At 38.9% G+C, this 18,448-nt stretch overlaps 2 protein-coding genes across 3 annotated transcripts; both read left to right on the plus strand.

The window, feature by feature from the left end:
• Positions 1-129: 129 nt before the first annotated feature.
• LOC113040022 (ubiquitin-conjugating enzyme E2 R2) lies at positions 130-8,731 on the plus strand. Its single transcript, XM_026198218.1, has 5 exons — positions 130-622; positions 6,680-6,766; positions 7,120-7,217; positions 7,600-7,734; positions 8,117-8,731. Exons 1-5 carry the CDS (start codon positions 437-439, stop codon positions 8,331-8,333), a joined length of 723 nt encoding a protein of 240 aa, XP_026054003.1. The 5' UTR covers positions 130-436; the 3' UTR covers positions 8,334-8,731.
• A 255-nt stretch (positions 8,732-8,986) lies between these two features.
• Positions 8,987-17,911, plus strand: LOC113040021 (C2 calcium-dependent domain-containing protein 4C). Of its 2 annotated transcripts, XM_026198216.1 has the most exons (3): positions 8,987-10,739; positions 13,083-13,291; positions 14,932-17,911. In XM_026198216.1, the coding sequence occupies exon 3, from the start codon at positions 14,964-14,966 to the stop codon at positions 16,227-16,229; it is 1,266 nt and encodes a 421-aa protein (XP_026054001.1). In that variant the 5' UTR covers positions 8,987-10,739; positions 13,083-13,291; positions 14,932-14,963; the 3' UTR covers positions 16,230-17,911. The 2 variants fall into 2 exon arrangements, with proteins under 2 accessions (XP_026054001.1, XP_026054002.1); XM_026198217.1 differs by lacking the exon at positions 8,987-10,739 and having other exon boundaries at positions 13,046-13,291.
• Positions 17,912-18,448: the final 537 nt, after the last annotated feature.

Here is an 18,448-nt window from a genome sequence, read left to right on the forward strand (position 1 = left end):
AGCAATATAAACTGTGCAGCAATACTCTTGGCAATATATGCTGTTTTTCCTGGTTGGGTTGATCTGCTCGAGCTTCATTGGTTGCAGGAGGTGAAGGGGCGGGCCGTGATCACTGAGCTGCTGGCACAGTGTCCTATAGAGTGACGCTGGGGGAGGGAGAGAGACTGAAACAAGCTGCCCTGCTAGCGTGTTTATCTGCTTTCGGATCGCTTGATTAATCTAACACGTTTAATATCGACGGCAGGTGCTTAACGTGGGACTTCAAATGCCCGACGCGAACAGTAACTCGGCCGGAGCTGTTACTCGCTGGGCGTAATTTGTCATCGAGTGACTTATCTCGGGTTTGTTCGCTTGCGCGTGAGCGGCGTCCGTGAAACGGCCGAACTAAAGTTGTTTACGGGGTTATTTTGGATGCCAGATCGTCTGTTTTCGGAATATGGCTCAGCATGGACACCGTCGTGTCGCGAGTTCCCAAAAAGCTTTAATGTTGGAGCTGAAAGGTCTCCAGGACGAGCCAGTTGAAGGCTTCAAAATAACTTTAGTCGACGAGTCGGACTTGTACAACTGGGAAGTCGCGATTTTCGGACCCCCTAATACGCACTATGAGGGGGGTTATTTTAAGGTAAGTGCTGTAATCTTATCTTTAAATGTAATTTGACGAGGTTTTAAGCGCAAACTAATTAAAAACGTAAAATTCAACATTCGAAAACGAGTGACTCGGTTTTATTATAATGCTTTATGATCTCTGTAAACGTCGTGAATGTTTATTTGTCATTCTCTTTTAAAGGAATGCAATTCATATTGTTCCAATCCAAACCTGTTTGACTGTCTATCTTCTGTGGAACACAAAATTAGTAATATGAGGAAAAGATGTGACCTAGGCTGCCACAAAATATTTCCCTTTGTGTTCCACGGAAGAAAGGTTTGGATGTAAAAGCGACACGTGTAGAATTTTTGTTTTCATGGTACTGTTTCTTTAAATGGAACGTTCGGCGTTCTAATTTTTAAACGCCAACGTTCCAATAGTCCATAATTTGGTCTGTGTTCAGAGAAAGCGTTGCTCCATTGTTCCTCGTTGTTCTCTAGAATTACCATCAGTTGCTTTTTACACCGCTCACTGGAACAGGGTCTAAATGTTGTAAAGTTGGACATCAAACTCAAAATATGAGTTTATTTTCCATACAATAAACCCAAGTTTTTTTTTTAACTCCCTTATTTATCACTAATCTAAATTATAATAGCCATGTCTTCATATTTGGAGCTGCATCACTTGGTGTTCTACATGTTGAAACGTGTCTTGTCAACAGGAAAACCTCAGTCATATGTATTGCTCCATCTGTCAGTGTCTCATCGGAGTCTAAATTTGATCAAGTTAGCAATGATTTTTGCTTTTGAACCCCGTTTGACCTTCAAGTGGCACCTTTTCTGAAGACAAACACGTACATATAATTTATTTGAACCTATTGCTGCTAAATAACTTCTGTTGTGTCCAACCTGTCAGACCACAACAATGGCAGTTATATTTAGCCTGGCTTCTTCGCTCTGCCTGTGTGTCACGGGCTTGCATGCTGGCCAGCCAACCTCCACACATCATGACTTGAGCAAGTGGCCACGACTTGCTGGGAACATTGGCTACGGAGTCACAGCCTGGGTTGAAAACAGATCTGTTGGCCCAGTAGAGTCTCTCTTATTGTTTAAACTTCAGAAACAATGCATAGCTGCTGTTTTCCTGCACTGAAGTGGAAAACCGTGTCTGTTTGTTAGTGGTGAGGAAGGAAGTAGGTCAGTCTGGGAACTTCTCAACATCTCATCCAACAGGAAGAGATGAGTAACCATGACTTCCTGCACACTACTGAACTTCACCAAAACAGACAGGTTTCCCTTCTGCATTCTTTTTCCGGTATCTTTATTTATTTTTATTTTTATTTTATTATTTTTTTTATGTTGTGATTTGTTCAATGTATATTCAAACAAAAGAGTCTTTAAGTTGGAAATCAGTGTGGTCTTTTTTTTTTTTTGCGTTTTTACAAAGAAAATTTGGAACCAACAACAAATCTTTTAAATCACTTGAAATATTGTTCAAATTGTAGTTGCCATTTATTTACATCTGAAAATGTTTTAATAAAATAGAAAAATATATTCACAAGGAAGATGTCAGCAATATATATTAATAGTTCAATATAAGCCGCCTTTAATAAATTGTATATATTACTGAGTTTCGGTAGTGACAAATATTACCAAACTTCCTGAAGATACAATATGAAGATTTAATTGCACAATTAGTAGAAATGTTTACCTTGGGTATTATACAATTTGCGCGCGCACAAAATTTGACTTAATTTTACCTTTGCTGTCATCGAAAGGTAATATTAATATATATATATATTTTTTTTTTAATCTTAATTTATTTTATTTTTTTCTAATTTCTCATGTCGTAGCCTACATAATTATGTTGTGGTGTCTAAATTTTAATAAGAATTTAAATATTTACATTGTATAAAAATTTTTTTTTAATAAGGCTTTTTAATTTAAATTTGACTATGTTCCTGTAATACAAAATTACTCATCTGGTGATTTGTCAGATTTTGGTCATATCACCCACCCCTAGCGTCACTCTTTATCTAGCTTCCATTTTCCAGCTAAGAGAGATTTGGTGCAGTCGTTAAGTTCTCATGAGTAGGATCTCTGTAAGCAGGCTTCAAGTTCTTACACGTGGCGCTGGGCTGACAGCTAGCAGGTCGCTCCGGTGAAGCGTGCACACACCCAGGCCCTGTGGCAGGTGAGGTGAGCTGGGCTGGGCCGTTCTTGATTCAGCCTGGCAGCTTGAGTCATGTTACCCCCCACCCCAAAGTGTCACACAAACCACAGACTGACACACTAACTAGGCCTGTTCTAGCTTCCTTTAGTATCTGGAAGGGGTTTGGAGTGAGTCAGCCCATAATAACTCTGTTTAACTCTTTCAAGATGTCTGATATGACTAAGAACCGGTAATTAACTTTTGTGAGAATCAAGCGTGTTAAAGAAATGTAGTTGTTGTTGGTCTTGTATTCCTATTTATAAGCAAATATCAAGCCTCCCTGTTCAATACCTGGGGAATAAAATAGGGAAAATGTCCAATTCAAAGCTAGAAGTTATGTTTACGACCATTTAGTTTGAAATTGTGTAGCCCTGAATGTGACACTCGGATAGACAAATTGAAGTCAATTATAAACGCTGGTAAATTCACAATTTGATAAACAAAATTAGACTGTTAACTGTTAAATCAAACCATCCATCAAATTATAAATCAACTTTTGACCATCAGATCGTCTTGATTTTTTTTTTTTCATTATTCAACTTTTTTTAAATATCAGATTGTGAATTTATCTGTGAAGTCCATTGGTGCAAGTCACAATTTGATAATCGATTTGTCTAAGAATTCAGGAAATAATGGAATGAACTACTGTGGCGACCAGAGTTCGATTCCCGTTTCGAGGTCCTTTGCTGATCTCGCTCGCCTCGCTCAACCCAGTGCCGCCTTGTCTGCTCTCTACTGTCCTGTCCATTGAAGGCATAAAAGCCCATAAATATAACTTTGAAAAAATTGACAAATGCATGGTGGTTATAGATTATGATTGAGAAGTGCATGTTTAATTTGTCTCTGTTTCCTGTGATCTATTGGCTCATTGATTTTCCCACTGAGCCAGAAGGAGGCTCCCAATCTATTGTCAGTCATCACTCCAGTGTTACAGCAGCTGTCACTGGTATCAGCAAGGTGTTCGCAACCGATGTAAACACCACTACACCAAAATACAAGACTACACAGTCTGAACAAATGTATCTGATGGATCGGTCGACAGGTGCTCTAGTTCTTCACACAGAACTTTATGGCACACTAATTAGGCAAATTTCCTGCGTCTGGTGGATCCCAGTTTATTTTTAACTAGTTTTTGGTGTCCGATGAAGCAATGGTGTGAATAAAAAGAAGTTACTACCTCTGGCCCTCAGGGACTGTCTCTCCCTCATGTAGTTTACACTGAAGGACACCATTTCCCAGTTCTCTCTGTTTCAGCTGGGATGGAGGAAGTGAGATCACTTGAAGATGAGGAGAATAAAGGTGGTGTAGGAGAACAGGACCGTTTGTTCAAGGAGAGCAGCAGTGACCTGGTATATTTCTTCCAACCTAATGTCCATGGGATTCTCTTCCTCTCAAATGGGATCGTAGGAGAGCGATTTATTTTAAGGTTTCACTCCGAGATGGGGATTTTCAAGCCAAAACGACTTTTTCCATGTGGCCCACATTGTCATTAGCATTTTACATTAAACCAATACATTACGTAACGCGGATATGAGTGTATTCAAGAACGAGTTGCTCATGTAAACCAAATGCTGTGCTCGGCTCATTCGTGAAGTTTGACATCTGCTGAATCGACTGGTACAGAAACATTGAGCAGTAATGCTTCATACAGCACTAATCCTGATGAATCGTATATTTAACTGTCCACTTCCTTTTCGCTGAATGTAAAGTATTTTAGATTAGAGATGTAACCTCTCAGATGCGAAGCCACGTTGAGTTTTTCTTTTCTGTATTGTCATGGTTGGGAAAAATTACATTGAAATAATTGACTTTGGTGTTTTGAAGAGTTGCGAGTAGTTTGAGAGAATTTGAGAAAAATTTTTGTAGTTGTTGGCATGATAACCTTGTGGGCTTGGCTGTCCCTGTCTCTCAACTTTGAAAGTGTTCAACTTGATCTGTTGTTCATAGTATCAGTTCGCAAAATTTTTGCCTCTAACGAAGTTTTTTCAGCGTCAGAAATTCTTACAGTTGTGTTCTAGGAGCAATACGTTTGACTGGTGCAATATTCTTATCTATGTTGCTTATTGTACATTCTGGTAGACGATTCTTGCTCAAACGTGTTGTAAAAATTGTAAACTGCCATTTCAGCATTCAGCAGACTGATTGGTACCAATGTCTGGGCTATGCTGTATATCGTACAGTCTGATAGACTGATGTTGTATTTGATTGTAAGAATATGACCGCAGTTAACAGGTCGGTTGGTGCCAAAGTCTTAGCTGTTATGTATATCGTACCATTTTATATACTGTTGATGCTGTGCAAGCACTAAATGTAAAAATATGACTTAGAATGTACATAGCTAGATGGGTTTTCAACCAGTCTATATAAATGGACATAAAGAAAATCTGTAGCTTTGCACATCCCTGTCCTTAAAGTTTGAGGCTCATCTAGTTATTGGGTAACGTAGCTAAAGCGAGACGCTATGCAGACAGGCTGTCACAAGAGCTCTTGTGTGTCGGGTCCTGTAAGCTGCCCCCGGCGAAACTTAACACCGTTACCTTCTCACACGGATCCCTACTTGTGGTTTAATAGGCTTGCTTGCTTGAAAGTTGCCCTACACTACTTGGGTTTCAGGAATTGAGTAGCACTTGATACGTACAGGTGCCCCTGTGTTTGTGTGCTTGTTTGGTTGCTGGTTGACCCAACCCCCCAGTACCCCTCCCGAGAGCTGGGCCTTTGAAGCACACACCAGCTGACCGTGCCAAATCAGCAAATGTGTGTGCTGTGGGGGTTGTGAAGTGGTCCGTATGCATGTGTGCCCACCACCCACTGTACTGAAAGGCACCAGGCTCAGCTTGCTACAGATTGTGAAGGGTTTGAGTGGATGTATGTGTAAAAGGTTTGTTTATGCTCACATGTATATGGATGTGCATGTCACAGATTCAGTGTGTGATTGTTTGGGTTCAGACCTCGAATTTGGTGCTGCCTACTCTAAGGTTTAAAAGAGGGTTGTTGAGATTCTGCATTAAGAATAATAAACCTTTAAATTTAGATTACATATATTATTCAAGATAATGCAAATATATTATTTCAAAAAATCAATTATTAAAACATTCTTAATAGGTAATGCTAATCCATGTCTAGTCTTATCTAGGGACTAAAATACTACAGAGACTTAAATGTTGGCCCTCTTTTTGTTTTAACCACCAAAAACACCTGATCAGCCGAACAGTCAAACACTTCGGCATCGTGGCAGCAAGTTTTGCATGGCAAGCACTGCTTACATTTTCTTAAAATTTGAGCACTACGAATAAGTTGGAACAAGTTTGGGGAACCCCTGCTCTGTAGGGGACCTGTGAATATTGAACTGGAAAAAGTAGATGGTGCATACAACCTGGATACTTGTGTTGCCAATTCTGTCCGTTAACACCCAAATGAAGCCTAGTAGAGTTCATGCTTTCAACTAGTAGTATTTCTACATGTTGAGGATGTGTTTTTCTACATGCGTAGAGTCTTCTGTCCAAATAACGGCCTGTGCCACAAATCAGTCTATATGCTGTTTGGATGTGTTGCAGATGGTAGCTTTCAGCTCAATCAGATTCTCAAATGAAAAACATACCTAATGTACCGCTTGACTTTTCATCTTGTCTGTTGGTGCATGAGGTATTGTTTTAATAAACCCACGTTTTAACCACTTAAACAATGGATATGTCATTAAAATGTGTCATGGAGGTGTATTCAGTAGTTGACTGACAAAGCTATACAGTACCGGTAGAGATCGTGGATATTGGCATTATATTGCTTCATTGAGTGGCTCAGTGCTTGATCACGTATCACTGGAAGACAATGAGCCATTGCATCCATATTGCATCCATTCCCTAATGTATGTTTTTTTTCTTCCAGGCACGGATCAAATTCCCCATCGACTACCCGTACTCTCCCCCTGCGTTCAGATTCCTCACCAAGATGTGGCATCCCAACATCTATGAGGTTGGTCTACACAAAGCCGGAGCAACATTTGTGTGGCTTAAAATAACACACTTACATTTAAATAACTGAATTAAACTAGAATTAATTGAATTATGAAAATATATTATAACAATGTTTTCATTATCAGTGTTACCTTTAAAAAAAAAAAAAATAATAATAATAATTTGACGACCATCATAATTGTTACCTTAAATGAGGAACTGAATGTAGTAAATTGAATGCATTATATTTTGGATATGTATATGCTTATATGCAGATTTCCATGTTGAAAATCAGGCAATTTAAATCTAACAGTATGAACTATTTTAGGCGATGATCATGACGGATGTTTAACAAGTTAACATTTATTTCAGAATGGCGACGTATGTATTTCCATACTGCACCCCCCAGTGGACGATCCCCAGAGCGGGGAACTGCCGTCGGAGAGGTGGAACCCAACACAGAATGTGAGGTACAACAGAATTTAAAAAAACTAAAACACATTCTCTCATAAATTTAGACTGCAATGTTCTACATATTTGTAATTATAGTGGAAAGGGCGCGCTCAACTCCCAAGTCGTTTAATCATGTCGAGTAATAAAGTTATCTAGAGATAAGAGGAAAAAAAACGCACTCTCAAGATATCTCTTTAGACATTTTTCGTACCATGTTTTACACAAGACACGTTTTGGCCTAAGCCATCATCTACATATTCTTAATCCCAATGCTAATAGCAGTTACCCTTTGCGCGATACCTTTCTCCTCTGTTACGCCTCGACAGTTTGAGATCAATAATTAAGCCAAACGGTTGCAATTAGTTTAATTTAATCAGCTGATATCTGCTTCCCTTTCAGGACAATCTTACTGAGTGTGATCTCGCTGCTGAATGAGCCCAACACCTCCTCGCCTGCCAACGTGGACGCCTCCGTCATGTACCGCAAATGGAGGGACAGTAAGGGGAAGGACCGCGAATACGCAGAGATCATCAGGTGTGAGGGAAAACCTTTTCATCCATTTGTTCACGTCTGTTACACAACCCTGCATTTGATTTGCCCAAAAAAAAAGCGTTTTTAATTTTCTTTTAATTTTTGTGTGCTGATGATTAAGTCATAATACAAGACTACTTCGCCTTACAAATGGTTCTCCAAAGCAAAAAGGCTAAAAAATGTGCATCATATTTTGTGATTGTGTTGAAGAGCAAAATGGGAACTCTTTTTGTAATCGGCACACAAAAATTTGTGCGCAACAAGTATTGGATTTAATTTTGCGAATATGATGCATCTATAAAATGCATCTAGACGTATGCATGAATATCATTTGAGTTGTATTTTGCGCGTTGCACTCAACCGCTTGGTTTGGTCATTTTCACAGGAAACAGGTTCTAGCCACCAAAGCCGACTCAGAGCGGGACGGGGTGAAAGTGCCCACCACACTAGCCGAATACTGCATCCGTACCCGCGCCCCACCTGCCGACGAGGGCTCCACCTTATTCTATGATGACTACTATGATGATGAGTTAGAGGATGATGAAGAGGAAGATGAGGACTGTTGCTATGATGAAGACGACTCTGGGACTGAGGACTCTTGATGAGGAGCAGCCGGGCTCTCCGCTTCCGGTTTTCAGTTTGGTTTTGTAGCTTTTAAATCAAGTCGAAAAGGACTTTTTCAGTTTTTGTAGATCTGAGATCCCAGACATCACCAAGGGCGAGAGGTGATTTACGTAGAGGTTATGGATCCCCATGAATTAATTGAAAGTCTGTTCAAGTAGCAACCAAATGCTGGAGTCAACTCCAAGCCGAGACGCTTTGGGGGGGTTTGTTTTTTGTTTTGTTTCTTGTTGTTTTGGGGGGCAGGTTGGGTTCGCCCAATCAGTGCGAAACAGCCCAGCTCATGTTTATTTGATTCTCCATAACTCGCCTTTCAGAGGCACCTGATCTCAGGTTTCAGTGTCTGTGATTCAACAGTGTCAGCGTCTTTGGTGGGGGGGGGAAAGTAGCTAATACACGTTCTCAGGGCTGTTTGTTTCTTACACCACAATGCATCATATTCTGCTTCTGTAGCCAAGGACTGAACATGCTTCTCAGATAAAAGGCAAGGGGGCAAGAGGTTTAATAAATGGATGCATCACACACAGTTCACACCATTCTAAGCTTCATCTACTTTTTGGACTTTAATATTTCATTTTATCCATCAACAAACCGGTATTCTTTGTCTTGTTTTTGATTTTATGGGGTTGCGAGGTAGTGCGTTTGAATCTTCACCATATTTAGCTACTCTTTGACATTTTGCTGGTATTTTAGTTTAGTTATATCCTTTTTTTTCATTTTAAGCCTCTGAGGTGACTCTAACCTAAAACCCTCCTCAGGAAAATGGACACAAGACTTTGGTGTGTTTGTGGCCAACATCTTGACCCCGAACAGACTTTTTAAACCCTCTCAGCAAATTCATGCACACAGGGTATTTTGGGACACTTTCCCCTCATTGTTTGTACTTGTGTTTTTTTTTTTTGTTTTTTTTTTTTTTTTTTTTTGCTATTCTTCTTTTTGCTATGCTTTGTAAATCTATTTAAAGTCTGAATAAAGATCTTTATAACTGTAATGCAATTGTTGATGAATAATAAAATTCAGCGATATAATGAATAATAAAACGGTAAGGTAGCGGAGTATAATATTTTAAACAATGACATAACAAAGTGTGTGTGTGTATATATTCATAATATGAATTGAGCTCCTGTATATTTAGCTAAGACTGCTAAGTGCCAACTGTTCCCAAAATACAAATTTTGCCACAAGAGGGCAGCAGTGGACTTCCTCCTTAGTGTTATGGTTTTGTTAGCTGATAAATCTAAGCTAACCATATAGATTATACTCCTTTATTTTTATAAACATTAGAGTAAAGTTGCCACATTTTATTCAAAGTAAAGAAGCATGAAATCAAGTGATGCCATTGTCCTTCCTTGCTTTTGTATATTAAAGTGTGCCAAAAGGATCATGACAGGCCTACAGTCCAAATGGAAACATTAAGTAAAGGGACCAATTCTCACTATAAACAAGTTTCTTATTAGTGTGCCTATAATTAACTTATTGGCTGTTTATTAGTGCTTATAAAGCACATATTCAGCATGAGCATACTCTACATCCCTACCAATACCTAAACTTAACAACTACCTTACTAACTATTAATAAGCAGCCAATCAGGAGTTTGAGCCAAAAGTTGTAGTTAAAGGTTTGTTATTGGTGAGAACTGGACCTTAAAATAAAGTGTGATCGTTATACTTTCAAAATCACAACATGTCTATGATGTACTTCCCTTGTATACGTGAAGTTACTTCATCGTACCGTGTAAGTGAGAAAAAGGCTCCCGCTCGGAAAAATGGATGTGAAGGAATAATTTGCATTTAAAGGGCATTGATCATAGGTGGTTGACCTTTCATTTGAATGAAGAGTGAATGGAGTTTGCCACAGCACTCGTGTGCCAGGATCTATCATGAAAGTCCTTGAAGGATGTCATTGCAGTCTGGCGTTCTGCTGCTCCATTATGTTGTCGACACACCTGGCTTGAAGGTCAGCTAAACTGAAAGCTCTTTGATTGGAGGCACCACAGCGTAAAGCACTGATGATCTACAGTCTCTGATTGGTCCGTCCCAGATCCGTTGCCAAAATTCCCATATCACTGCATTGGTCAAACAGTTGCAGGGTGAATAAACTCAAGGTATAACCACATTCTGTGTTGTGCCGAGACTTTGTGCTTCTTTACAGGTAGAACTACTGCATCTGAAGCGTCCTTAACCCATTATAACAAGGCCTTGCCCTCTAGACAGGAGTGTTGTTCTCAACCACTCCTCCACTGTTGCAGATTGCTGGGTCGAGCCATTCAGACAAGAGGGTGATAGGAAAAACTTGAAGTCTCCCAGGAGGGTATGAATGTGGTGTTGTCTCCAAGGAAACCGATGACGGGGAATGGAGCGTAACCAAAAAGCCCTACTGTGAAATAAGTGAGTGGTGTTTATTCTCTTCCACACCTTGTGAATCCATGTGAGCGCTACATAACTTGTTGGAACATGGAGTACCCTGGGCCTTTTGGCTGCTCACTTTTGACCTTTTTATTTATTTGCAAGGTCAGGATGTTTTTAAAAACAGATATTCCTGATTCTTATATATGTCCAAAGGTCAGAGCCATCCAACCAAATGCTTCCTTGTGGAAAAATACAACAACAGACACCATCACATAATTTGGAATGGTTTTACTGGTTATAATGGGAATTGTATTGGTTTTAATGGGAATTGTAATGGTGCCTGTTGCGCTCTGTGGGTAATTAGTATCCTCCTATTGGTGGTTTGATAAGTGCTACATCTTAATAGAATATGTCCCAAAACTCACGATAGGAAACCATTTGCAATGGTTAAAAGTTGATGGTTTGTAATGGAAACCATTAGAATTTCTGTGATGGTTTCTATTGTCTTTTTCAGCAGGGTTTCAATACAGCGACACAGCTCTGTGCCTGGTTAAAATTTTCTGGACATAATTATTCATATATATATATATATATATATATATATATATATATATATATATATATATATATATATATATATATATATATACCACAATTAGCACTCAAAAAACATCAGTCAAGTTTACTCACCATTATGTTGTTCTAAACGCGTAGACCTACTAACTTACTCCTATCGAAGAATGTATAGGTGATCGTTTTTTCCTTGATGCGGTTGGTATTTAAGCTTAAAAAATGACACAAAACACCATAAAATGTCACAAATGTCATCCATGTGGCAATAACTCCAAGTCTTTGGAAGTAAAAGTATATTTTTCTGAGAGACACCCAAAATTAAGCCGTTAACTGTTGCGACTGAATCAGTGAGTTGAGCGAAGAATCGGATCCCTCTGATTCCTGAATGAATCATTCAGATTCATGGAATGAATCGGAAATCGTTACTTTTCTCAACTTGCCAAGGAGAGCTCTGCTCATTTCAATATTTTTATACAACAAAACTTTTTTTTTTTTTTTAGTTTCTCACACAAATATTGTATGGCATCCCATATGAATTGACTGAGTTCTATTTTTAGTTCTTCATCCTTTTTTAAGCTTAAAGCTCCTATGTATATATATATATTATGGAACAAATGTCATACCGGTTTGGAATGACGTGAGTAAGTAATGACAATTTTTATTTTAGTTTGAGAGCACATGTCTATAATTCAATGTCTTCTATTCCTGGAGACCCGGCATCGCCCCGGGGTTTCTCGGGTCACTATTTGGAACCTGTTCTATTTCTACTCCTGTAAAAATCTATTTGTTGCCATAGATATGGCAAGGTCTCCAGGGAAACCAATGGTCAGATCGCAGCAGAAGATGGGCAAGTGATTTAAAATAAATTAAGTCGAGTGCTTTTGTGCTCTACTGACTTCACTTTTTCGGAACAGTCAATTTTAGCAATGACTGAGCAACTAACAAGCGATGATGGAGTACTCATTTCGTGCATCCTCTTCTGTGAGTACAGATTTAATCAACTGCAGCCTTTACTGTCTGATTGAAGCTAAAGCTAATTATATAAGACAATTACAGCAATGGCCAATAATAATACATTAATTAATCAGGCAACTGAACGATCTGTTTTCGTTTCTTCTATAAATTATGAGAACTTTTCAGGTTCAGAAAATAATAAATAGAATACATTTCAAAATGTATTATCTGGAATTCTTTTTTTTTTTTTTTTTTAATCGGCAACGACTATTCATTAAAATAGAACATGCAAAACATACGTAAAGTATGGAAAGGGAATATTTTATAATTGTTTTATTAACTGTTAAATATCAATGACTTCAAATCACTAAGTACATCTTTAACTTCATGTTATCATAGGAGCAACCAGAAACACTGAGTAGAGTCAGATCATTCTTCAAAAGCTCCAATTTATGTTTTTGATTCACTAAAACTAACCGAGTCAAAAGAGTCATTCGTTCGGACCTGTCGCGCTGTAAATGTTTTTGATTCACCATAAAGAATCAAACTTGAACATACTTGTAGTTATAGAGACGAAAATTTATTAGCTGTGTCACTGAAGACCCACCGAATATTAACTTTAAACACTTTGGAAACGTGTGCACATTAGGAAAATTAGAGCAGATTTTGAATAAAGAGACGGTTCTCCGTTTCTAGCTTTCGTAAACCGTGACTTGACTTTATTTTTAGGTATTGCAACAGACATATCCTCGTTTAAAACACCTGAAACGACAGTAGTTATATCAAACAGGCACTCTTTATGTGTGTGTGTGTGTTTTAAACCCATGTTGATTGTTGAAAGTGCTCGGTTTCCAGGAGTCGATACATCTCGAGCCTCGTTTCCTCTGATTGGCTCGTTCAGGCGCGCGCGTCTGAGGAGGACTATATAAGCGCAACAGGCGACCTGCAGATCTGAACCTCTCTCACCGCAGCCTGGGGACAAGAAGCACAGCTCACCCTAATGAACACTGAAGTGCCTGTGTGAGGAGGATTCACTGAGAAGAGGAACATCATTTGGGAATCTAGTGAGTAAATGACTCTCAAAGCGACAGGTTTAAAAGTTTACTTTCCTTAAACTTCTTTGTGATGGAGATTTATTGAGATTTTGTAAGCTATAGTTGACGGTGAATATTAATGAGAAATGACTGATTATTTTATATTTTAAAGAAGATGTTTGTAACTACATTAGGTTTACTGGAAAACAAGACAAAGACAACAAGTTCAAATAGTCTACACATTTAACATGCATTCCCTGTTCGTTTTGTGTGTGTGTGTGTGTGTGTGTGTGTGTGTGTGTGTGGGCTTATTACAAGCACATTTGAAACTGTTACAACTTTATATGGTTACCCTTTTTTTCTTTTATTTTTATTTTTTGTAAATGAAAGGCTGATGTGGATGTTACATATTAAATGTAAAAAAAAATCTGATTCAGATTGTGTCTTTTTTTTTTTTTTTTTTTGCAAAAAAACCCCACTGAGAACAGTGTAAATTCTAATGAATTCTGTTAAGAAATGGCAGGTTTAATTTTAATTATTGTCAGTTGTCAGAGAAGTTCTATGCAAGCTGTTGCCATTCCTGTGAATTTAGTCTCAGTTTGGATATACAATAAATAATAATAATTAATAATAATAATTTAGTCACTTATGTGTTAATCTGAACAGTTTCTTAATCAAGCATTTTTGGCGAGACTAATTTAGTTGTTTTCAGTTCCGGTCCGGAGTACCCCAAACTGCATATTTTGGATGTCTCCCTTATCTGAAGTACCCAGCAAAGATCTTTTCAGAGCCTATATTAATAAGCTGATGATATTAATCAGGTGTGTTACATGAGGTCAAAATGTCCAGTGATTGGGTAATCTAGGACCAGAACGAGAAAGCATTTGTCCTTCTTTGCAGTCATAAAGTGTTTTAAATATCATATGATTTGTTGATGTACACTTTTTATAGTTGTGTTGCATTATTTTTGCATAATAAGCTTTAAATGCAATTTAGTCCAAAGTTTCCTAATCCATAAACAATTATATATATATATATATATATATATATATATATATAATATATATATATATATATATTTCTAACATTCTAAAAGAAATGCCATTTCATACAAAGTCTGTAAACTGTACATGAACTTCATGTGCTAGTATGTAGTTTTATTGAAGTCTAGAATAATTTGCACACATGCAAATCAAGGGGATTTGTCCTTAGTTTTAAGACTTAAACCTCCTCCTACCTCAAAAAAAAGAAAGGTTAAGGAGTCTCAATCTGTTTTCACCTAGCGGAAAATAGATGCTCGGAAACGGAATGTTTGTATTTGCCTGAAGAGATAACCATAGCAACAGTGCATTTCTGAAGCACTTTTCGTTAGTATCATTATAAGACCGAAAGAAAACTGACAACTTTTTGACAAAACATTTGATTATTAATTTGCTTGCCACTTATATAGCATCTAAAGGTTAGTGTATTGTTAGTAAAATGTTTAAATACAATTCGGATTACGTAACATTAATTTGCAATCCTCAAAGTCCACCCCTGAAGGTTACTGCACAATTCACCCTACAACTTCACATATGTGTGACAATGGTACACTGTTGTTGCAATGGTCAATCGTAAGTTATTAATAGCTTGCTGCTCATTGTTGAACGTTCTGTTGCTTGTGATTACAGGCATCACCCAGCGGGTTTAGCCCAGAGGGATCATGTGGGTTCTGGAGAAGATCCGGGACTCCGTCGAAACAAATGTGCTCCGACAAGGAGAGGTGGGTGACAAGGGGAAGGCACCGGTCTATAGCAACGTCCTCACACCCGATAAGATTCCAGATTTCTTCATCCCCCCAAAGCTGGTAAGCTGTCCACCAGAGACTGAAGCTTCTGACGTCAAGTCCAAAGATAGCCTGAGACCCTCGACCTCAGAGCAAACCATCAGCAACAAGAAGATCAGCTGCCCTCGTAGCCCACGACTGGTCAGCAAGTTAGCAGGAGACACCAAGAACCTGCTCAGGGCGGCTAACCGGCACATCATTCAGATCGAGAGTGCGGACGACGTCGTAGCGGGCGACACCAACGCCGACCCTCAATCCCAGACTGCCATGTCCCTTCCTTACATTCCAAAGACTCAGACTTCTTACGGATTTGCCACGTTGATGGAGAGTCCTCACACCCGGCGAAAAGAGTCCCTGTTCCACTGCGACCACACCAGTCCAGTTACCTCCCCGAATACCCAACGCAAGTCCCAAGGCAAGAGCAGCAATGAGGGAAACCACCTCAACCCTCCGGATTTCAGCACGTCTCACATAAACCCCTACCGATACTTCAGCGGTGGCGAGAGCGACACTTGCTCTTCGGCAGAGTCGTCCCCCTTCAGTTCACCACTGCTCTCTCGTTCCGCCTCTTTACTGAAGATCTTCACCCATGAGACACAGGCCAGGGTGGCCAAAGGCAAGCGGACATTTGCCAGGCATAGTTCCTTATCCACGGACGAGTGCAGCTCGGCGGAGCCCAGCCCTAACGTTCCTAGAAGGAGTCACTGTTCCTCCTTGCAAGCTGGTGGAGCTCTGGACCATCTTCATGGCGCGGACCGTCAATACAAGGAGCACACCATCAACATGCACAAAGGAGGCACCATCCGACTCTGCGCAGACTACGACGCGGGTACGGCCCGTCTGCGAATCCGCATTATGGCGGCCGAGGACCTGTATGATCCCGTGTTTGATATTAAGAGCATCAACTGTTGTGTCTCGCTCTACCTCAATCCGGGCAAGGTGCAGAAGCAGAGGAGCACGATAATCAAGAACAGCCGCAATCCCGTCTTCAACGAGGACTTCTTTTTCGATTCGGTGGCTTCGGCTCAGGTTAAGAGCCTAGCTTTGAAGATCAAGGTTGTGAATAAAGGCACTAGCCTGAAAAGAGACATGCTGTTAGGTGAACGGGAGGTCCCTTTGTGCAAGCTCTTGTCTGGATTTTAGGCCTACAGAATGGGACCGTGTCTCCAAAGGTGGAATAAGTTCTTCTGTGCTATATATTTGCTTTGTTGTCTTTCATGTAGCGGTGGTTAATTTGGTATTTACAGATTCAGAAGCAACAACCACCACCTGCTTCAGACCAAGGCATTAGCATAGCTTTAAATCTGTTGCCTGTAAATATAGAAGAGTCTATGACAAACTCTTTTCGTATGTTGCCTTCTGTATTTTGATTGGTCTACGCATTTAGCCTTCGCGTTTACCTTTTTGATCGCAGTCCTTTGAACCTTCACAATGGCCCTCTGTGCTAATGTTAGCTTTGATCTTGGATGCATCTGCTGGCTAATTGGAGGACAAATAACCAGACTGAACAATGTTGCGTCACACTGCATGTGTCGGCGTCAGACTTTGGCGTAAACTTGTAAATGCGATGACGTATTCTGGCAAATGTGCAGAATGTCATTTGGTGAAACCCGGAAGCCTTACTAAAGAGCGATTTTTGTATGTTTCGTTTTGCTCAGATTGGAACATTTTTGGACTGAGCCTCGTTATCAATATCTATTTGCTGGACATCATCTGGCTTGGACTCTTTGTCAAAAGCCTTTTATGAAACAGGGTCCATAAGAAATACTTTCTTTGAAAGTCTTTCCATGCACTCAATTTATCCAGAGGAAAGTACCAAGTAAACTATCTACTCACCTTCCCAGATCTAAATTCCAATCCTCTAGCCAAAAATGATTTGGTTAAATTCAGTAAAATCATATGGAAAGGAAACTGTATATGCTGCATGTGTCATTATGCAAATGGTTAATCTGATGTGTAGTTTGCTTTTTCAACAGACAGAAACCATATGAATAGAAAAGTGGTTACAATTGGACACAGACATGATCATGAATGGATGGATGCATGGATCCTTCCTTTCTGGCTTGAGATATTGGTAATTTTCTGATAACACAAGACCAAATAGCTATTAAATTATTGGAAAGAGTATCTACCCTCCTTTGATACATACTAAATTAAATAAATTTAGTAAACGTTTATTTCCTTTCTGGCTCCGCTTTATAGATAAAGAGCAGAAAAGGCATTTTTGAGGTAATGAGGCAGCAAGTGCTCATTAAAATGCTAAAAAAAAGCATCAGAAATGGCCCCATTGAAACTAACTAATAGCTTGTTGGTTTCAAAGGCGATGCAGGGAATGGACAAGACAATTTTTATATTTATGATCTGTGGATTGTGCAGTAATTATTTGAGTGCAAAAAGCATATGAAGCTTTTCGTTTATATTCAAGTGTTTCATTAAGTCTATAATTTCCTAATTTCCTAAACCACTCGAATGCTGGAGTCTTCCTGTTTTGACAGGTGTATTTTGCGAAATGAAAAAAGTGCCAATCCTATGTACTTGATGTAGAAGTTCACCTGGCGTTTACCGTCATTTGTTCATAGTGGATCCCGTCAGCTCTGGTGTTTGTAACTTGTGTGCATGGATAATATTTTCACTGTGGTAATCAACCTGTAATATTTTTTTTTTGGATGTGTGAGCTGTTTGATGGAGTGTAATTTTCTGCACCTCTGCATGGATGTTCAACTGGTGTAAAATAATAAAAACACATTTGTGGCCATTTTTGTGTTTTATAGCCTACTTCATTTTAACTCCACTGTGGTGCATTTTTACATCACTCGTGAGGGTGAAAGTGGCATTGATGACTCATTATTATTCACCACGCATGATCTGATGTAGTGTTTCATGTGTGAATAATTAATTTATTATAATGAAGGAAGGAAAATAGGATTTTCATAACTTTTCAGCAATTTATCGTTAAACTCAAATCCAGATGTTAATAATCAAGATAACTGATATATTAAGATAGAAATATATAAAAAAGAAAAACGTGAGATTTCTCTTTAAAATGTTTTGTGTCTCCATGTTAACTCAAAATGTTTTAAAGATGAATGTCGGTGAAAAATGGTTAATGGTCTTAACTAATAAAAATATATATAATTGTACCACACCCCATATAATTGTGCATTTTCCGTACTTTCCTTATTTTTCATTAACATTTTAGGAGACAGAACAGAAATATTCTGTATGAAATATAACCCATTTAATTGTTGTGTTAAATGGAGACATGCAAATTGGCTTATTCTGAAATGTAAATAAAGTTTATGATCAAAACGTTGTACAAAATAAAATTTGATGCGACGAGAATCACCTGGTGATACCAGACA

This window comes from Carassius auratus, chromosome 22 (assembly GCF_003368295.1).
Source record: "Carassius auratus strain Wakin chromosome 22, ASM336829v1, whole genome shotgun sequence".
In the NCBI taxonomy this organism is placed as follows: Eukaryota; Metazoa; Chordata; class Actinopteri; order Cypriniformes; family Cyprinidae; genus Carassius; species Carassius auratus.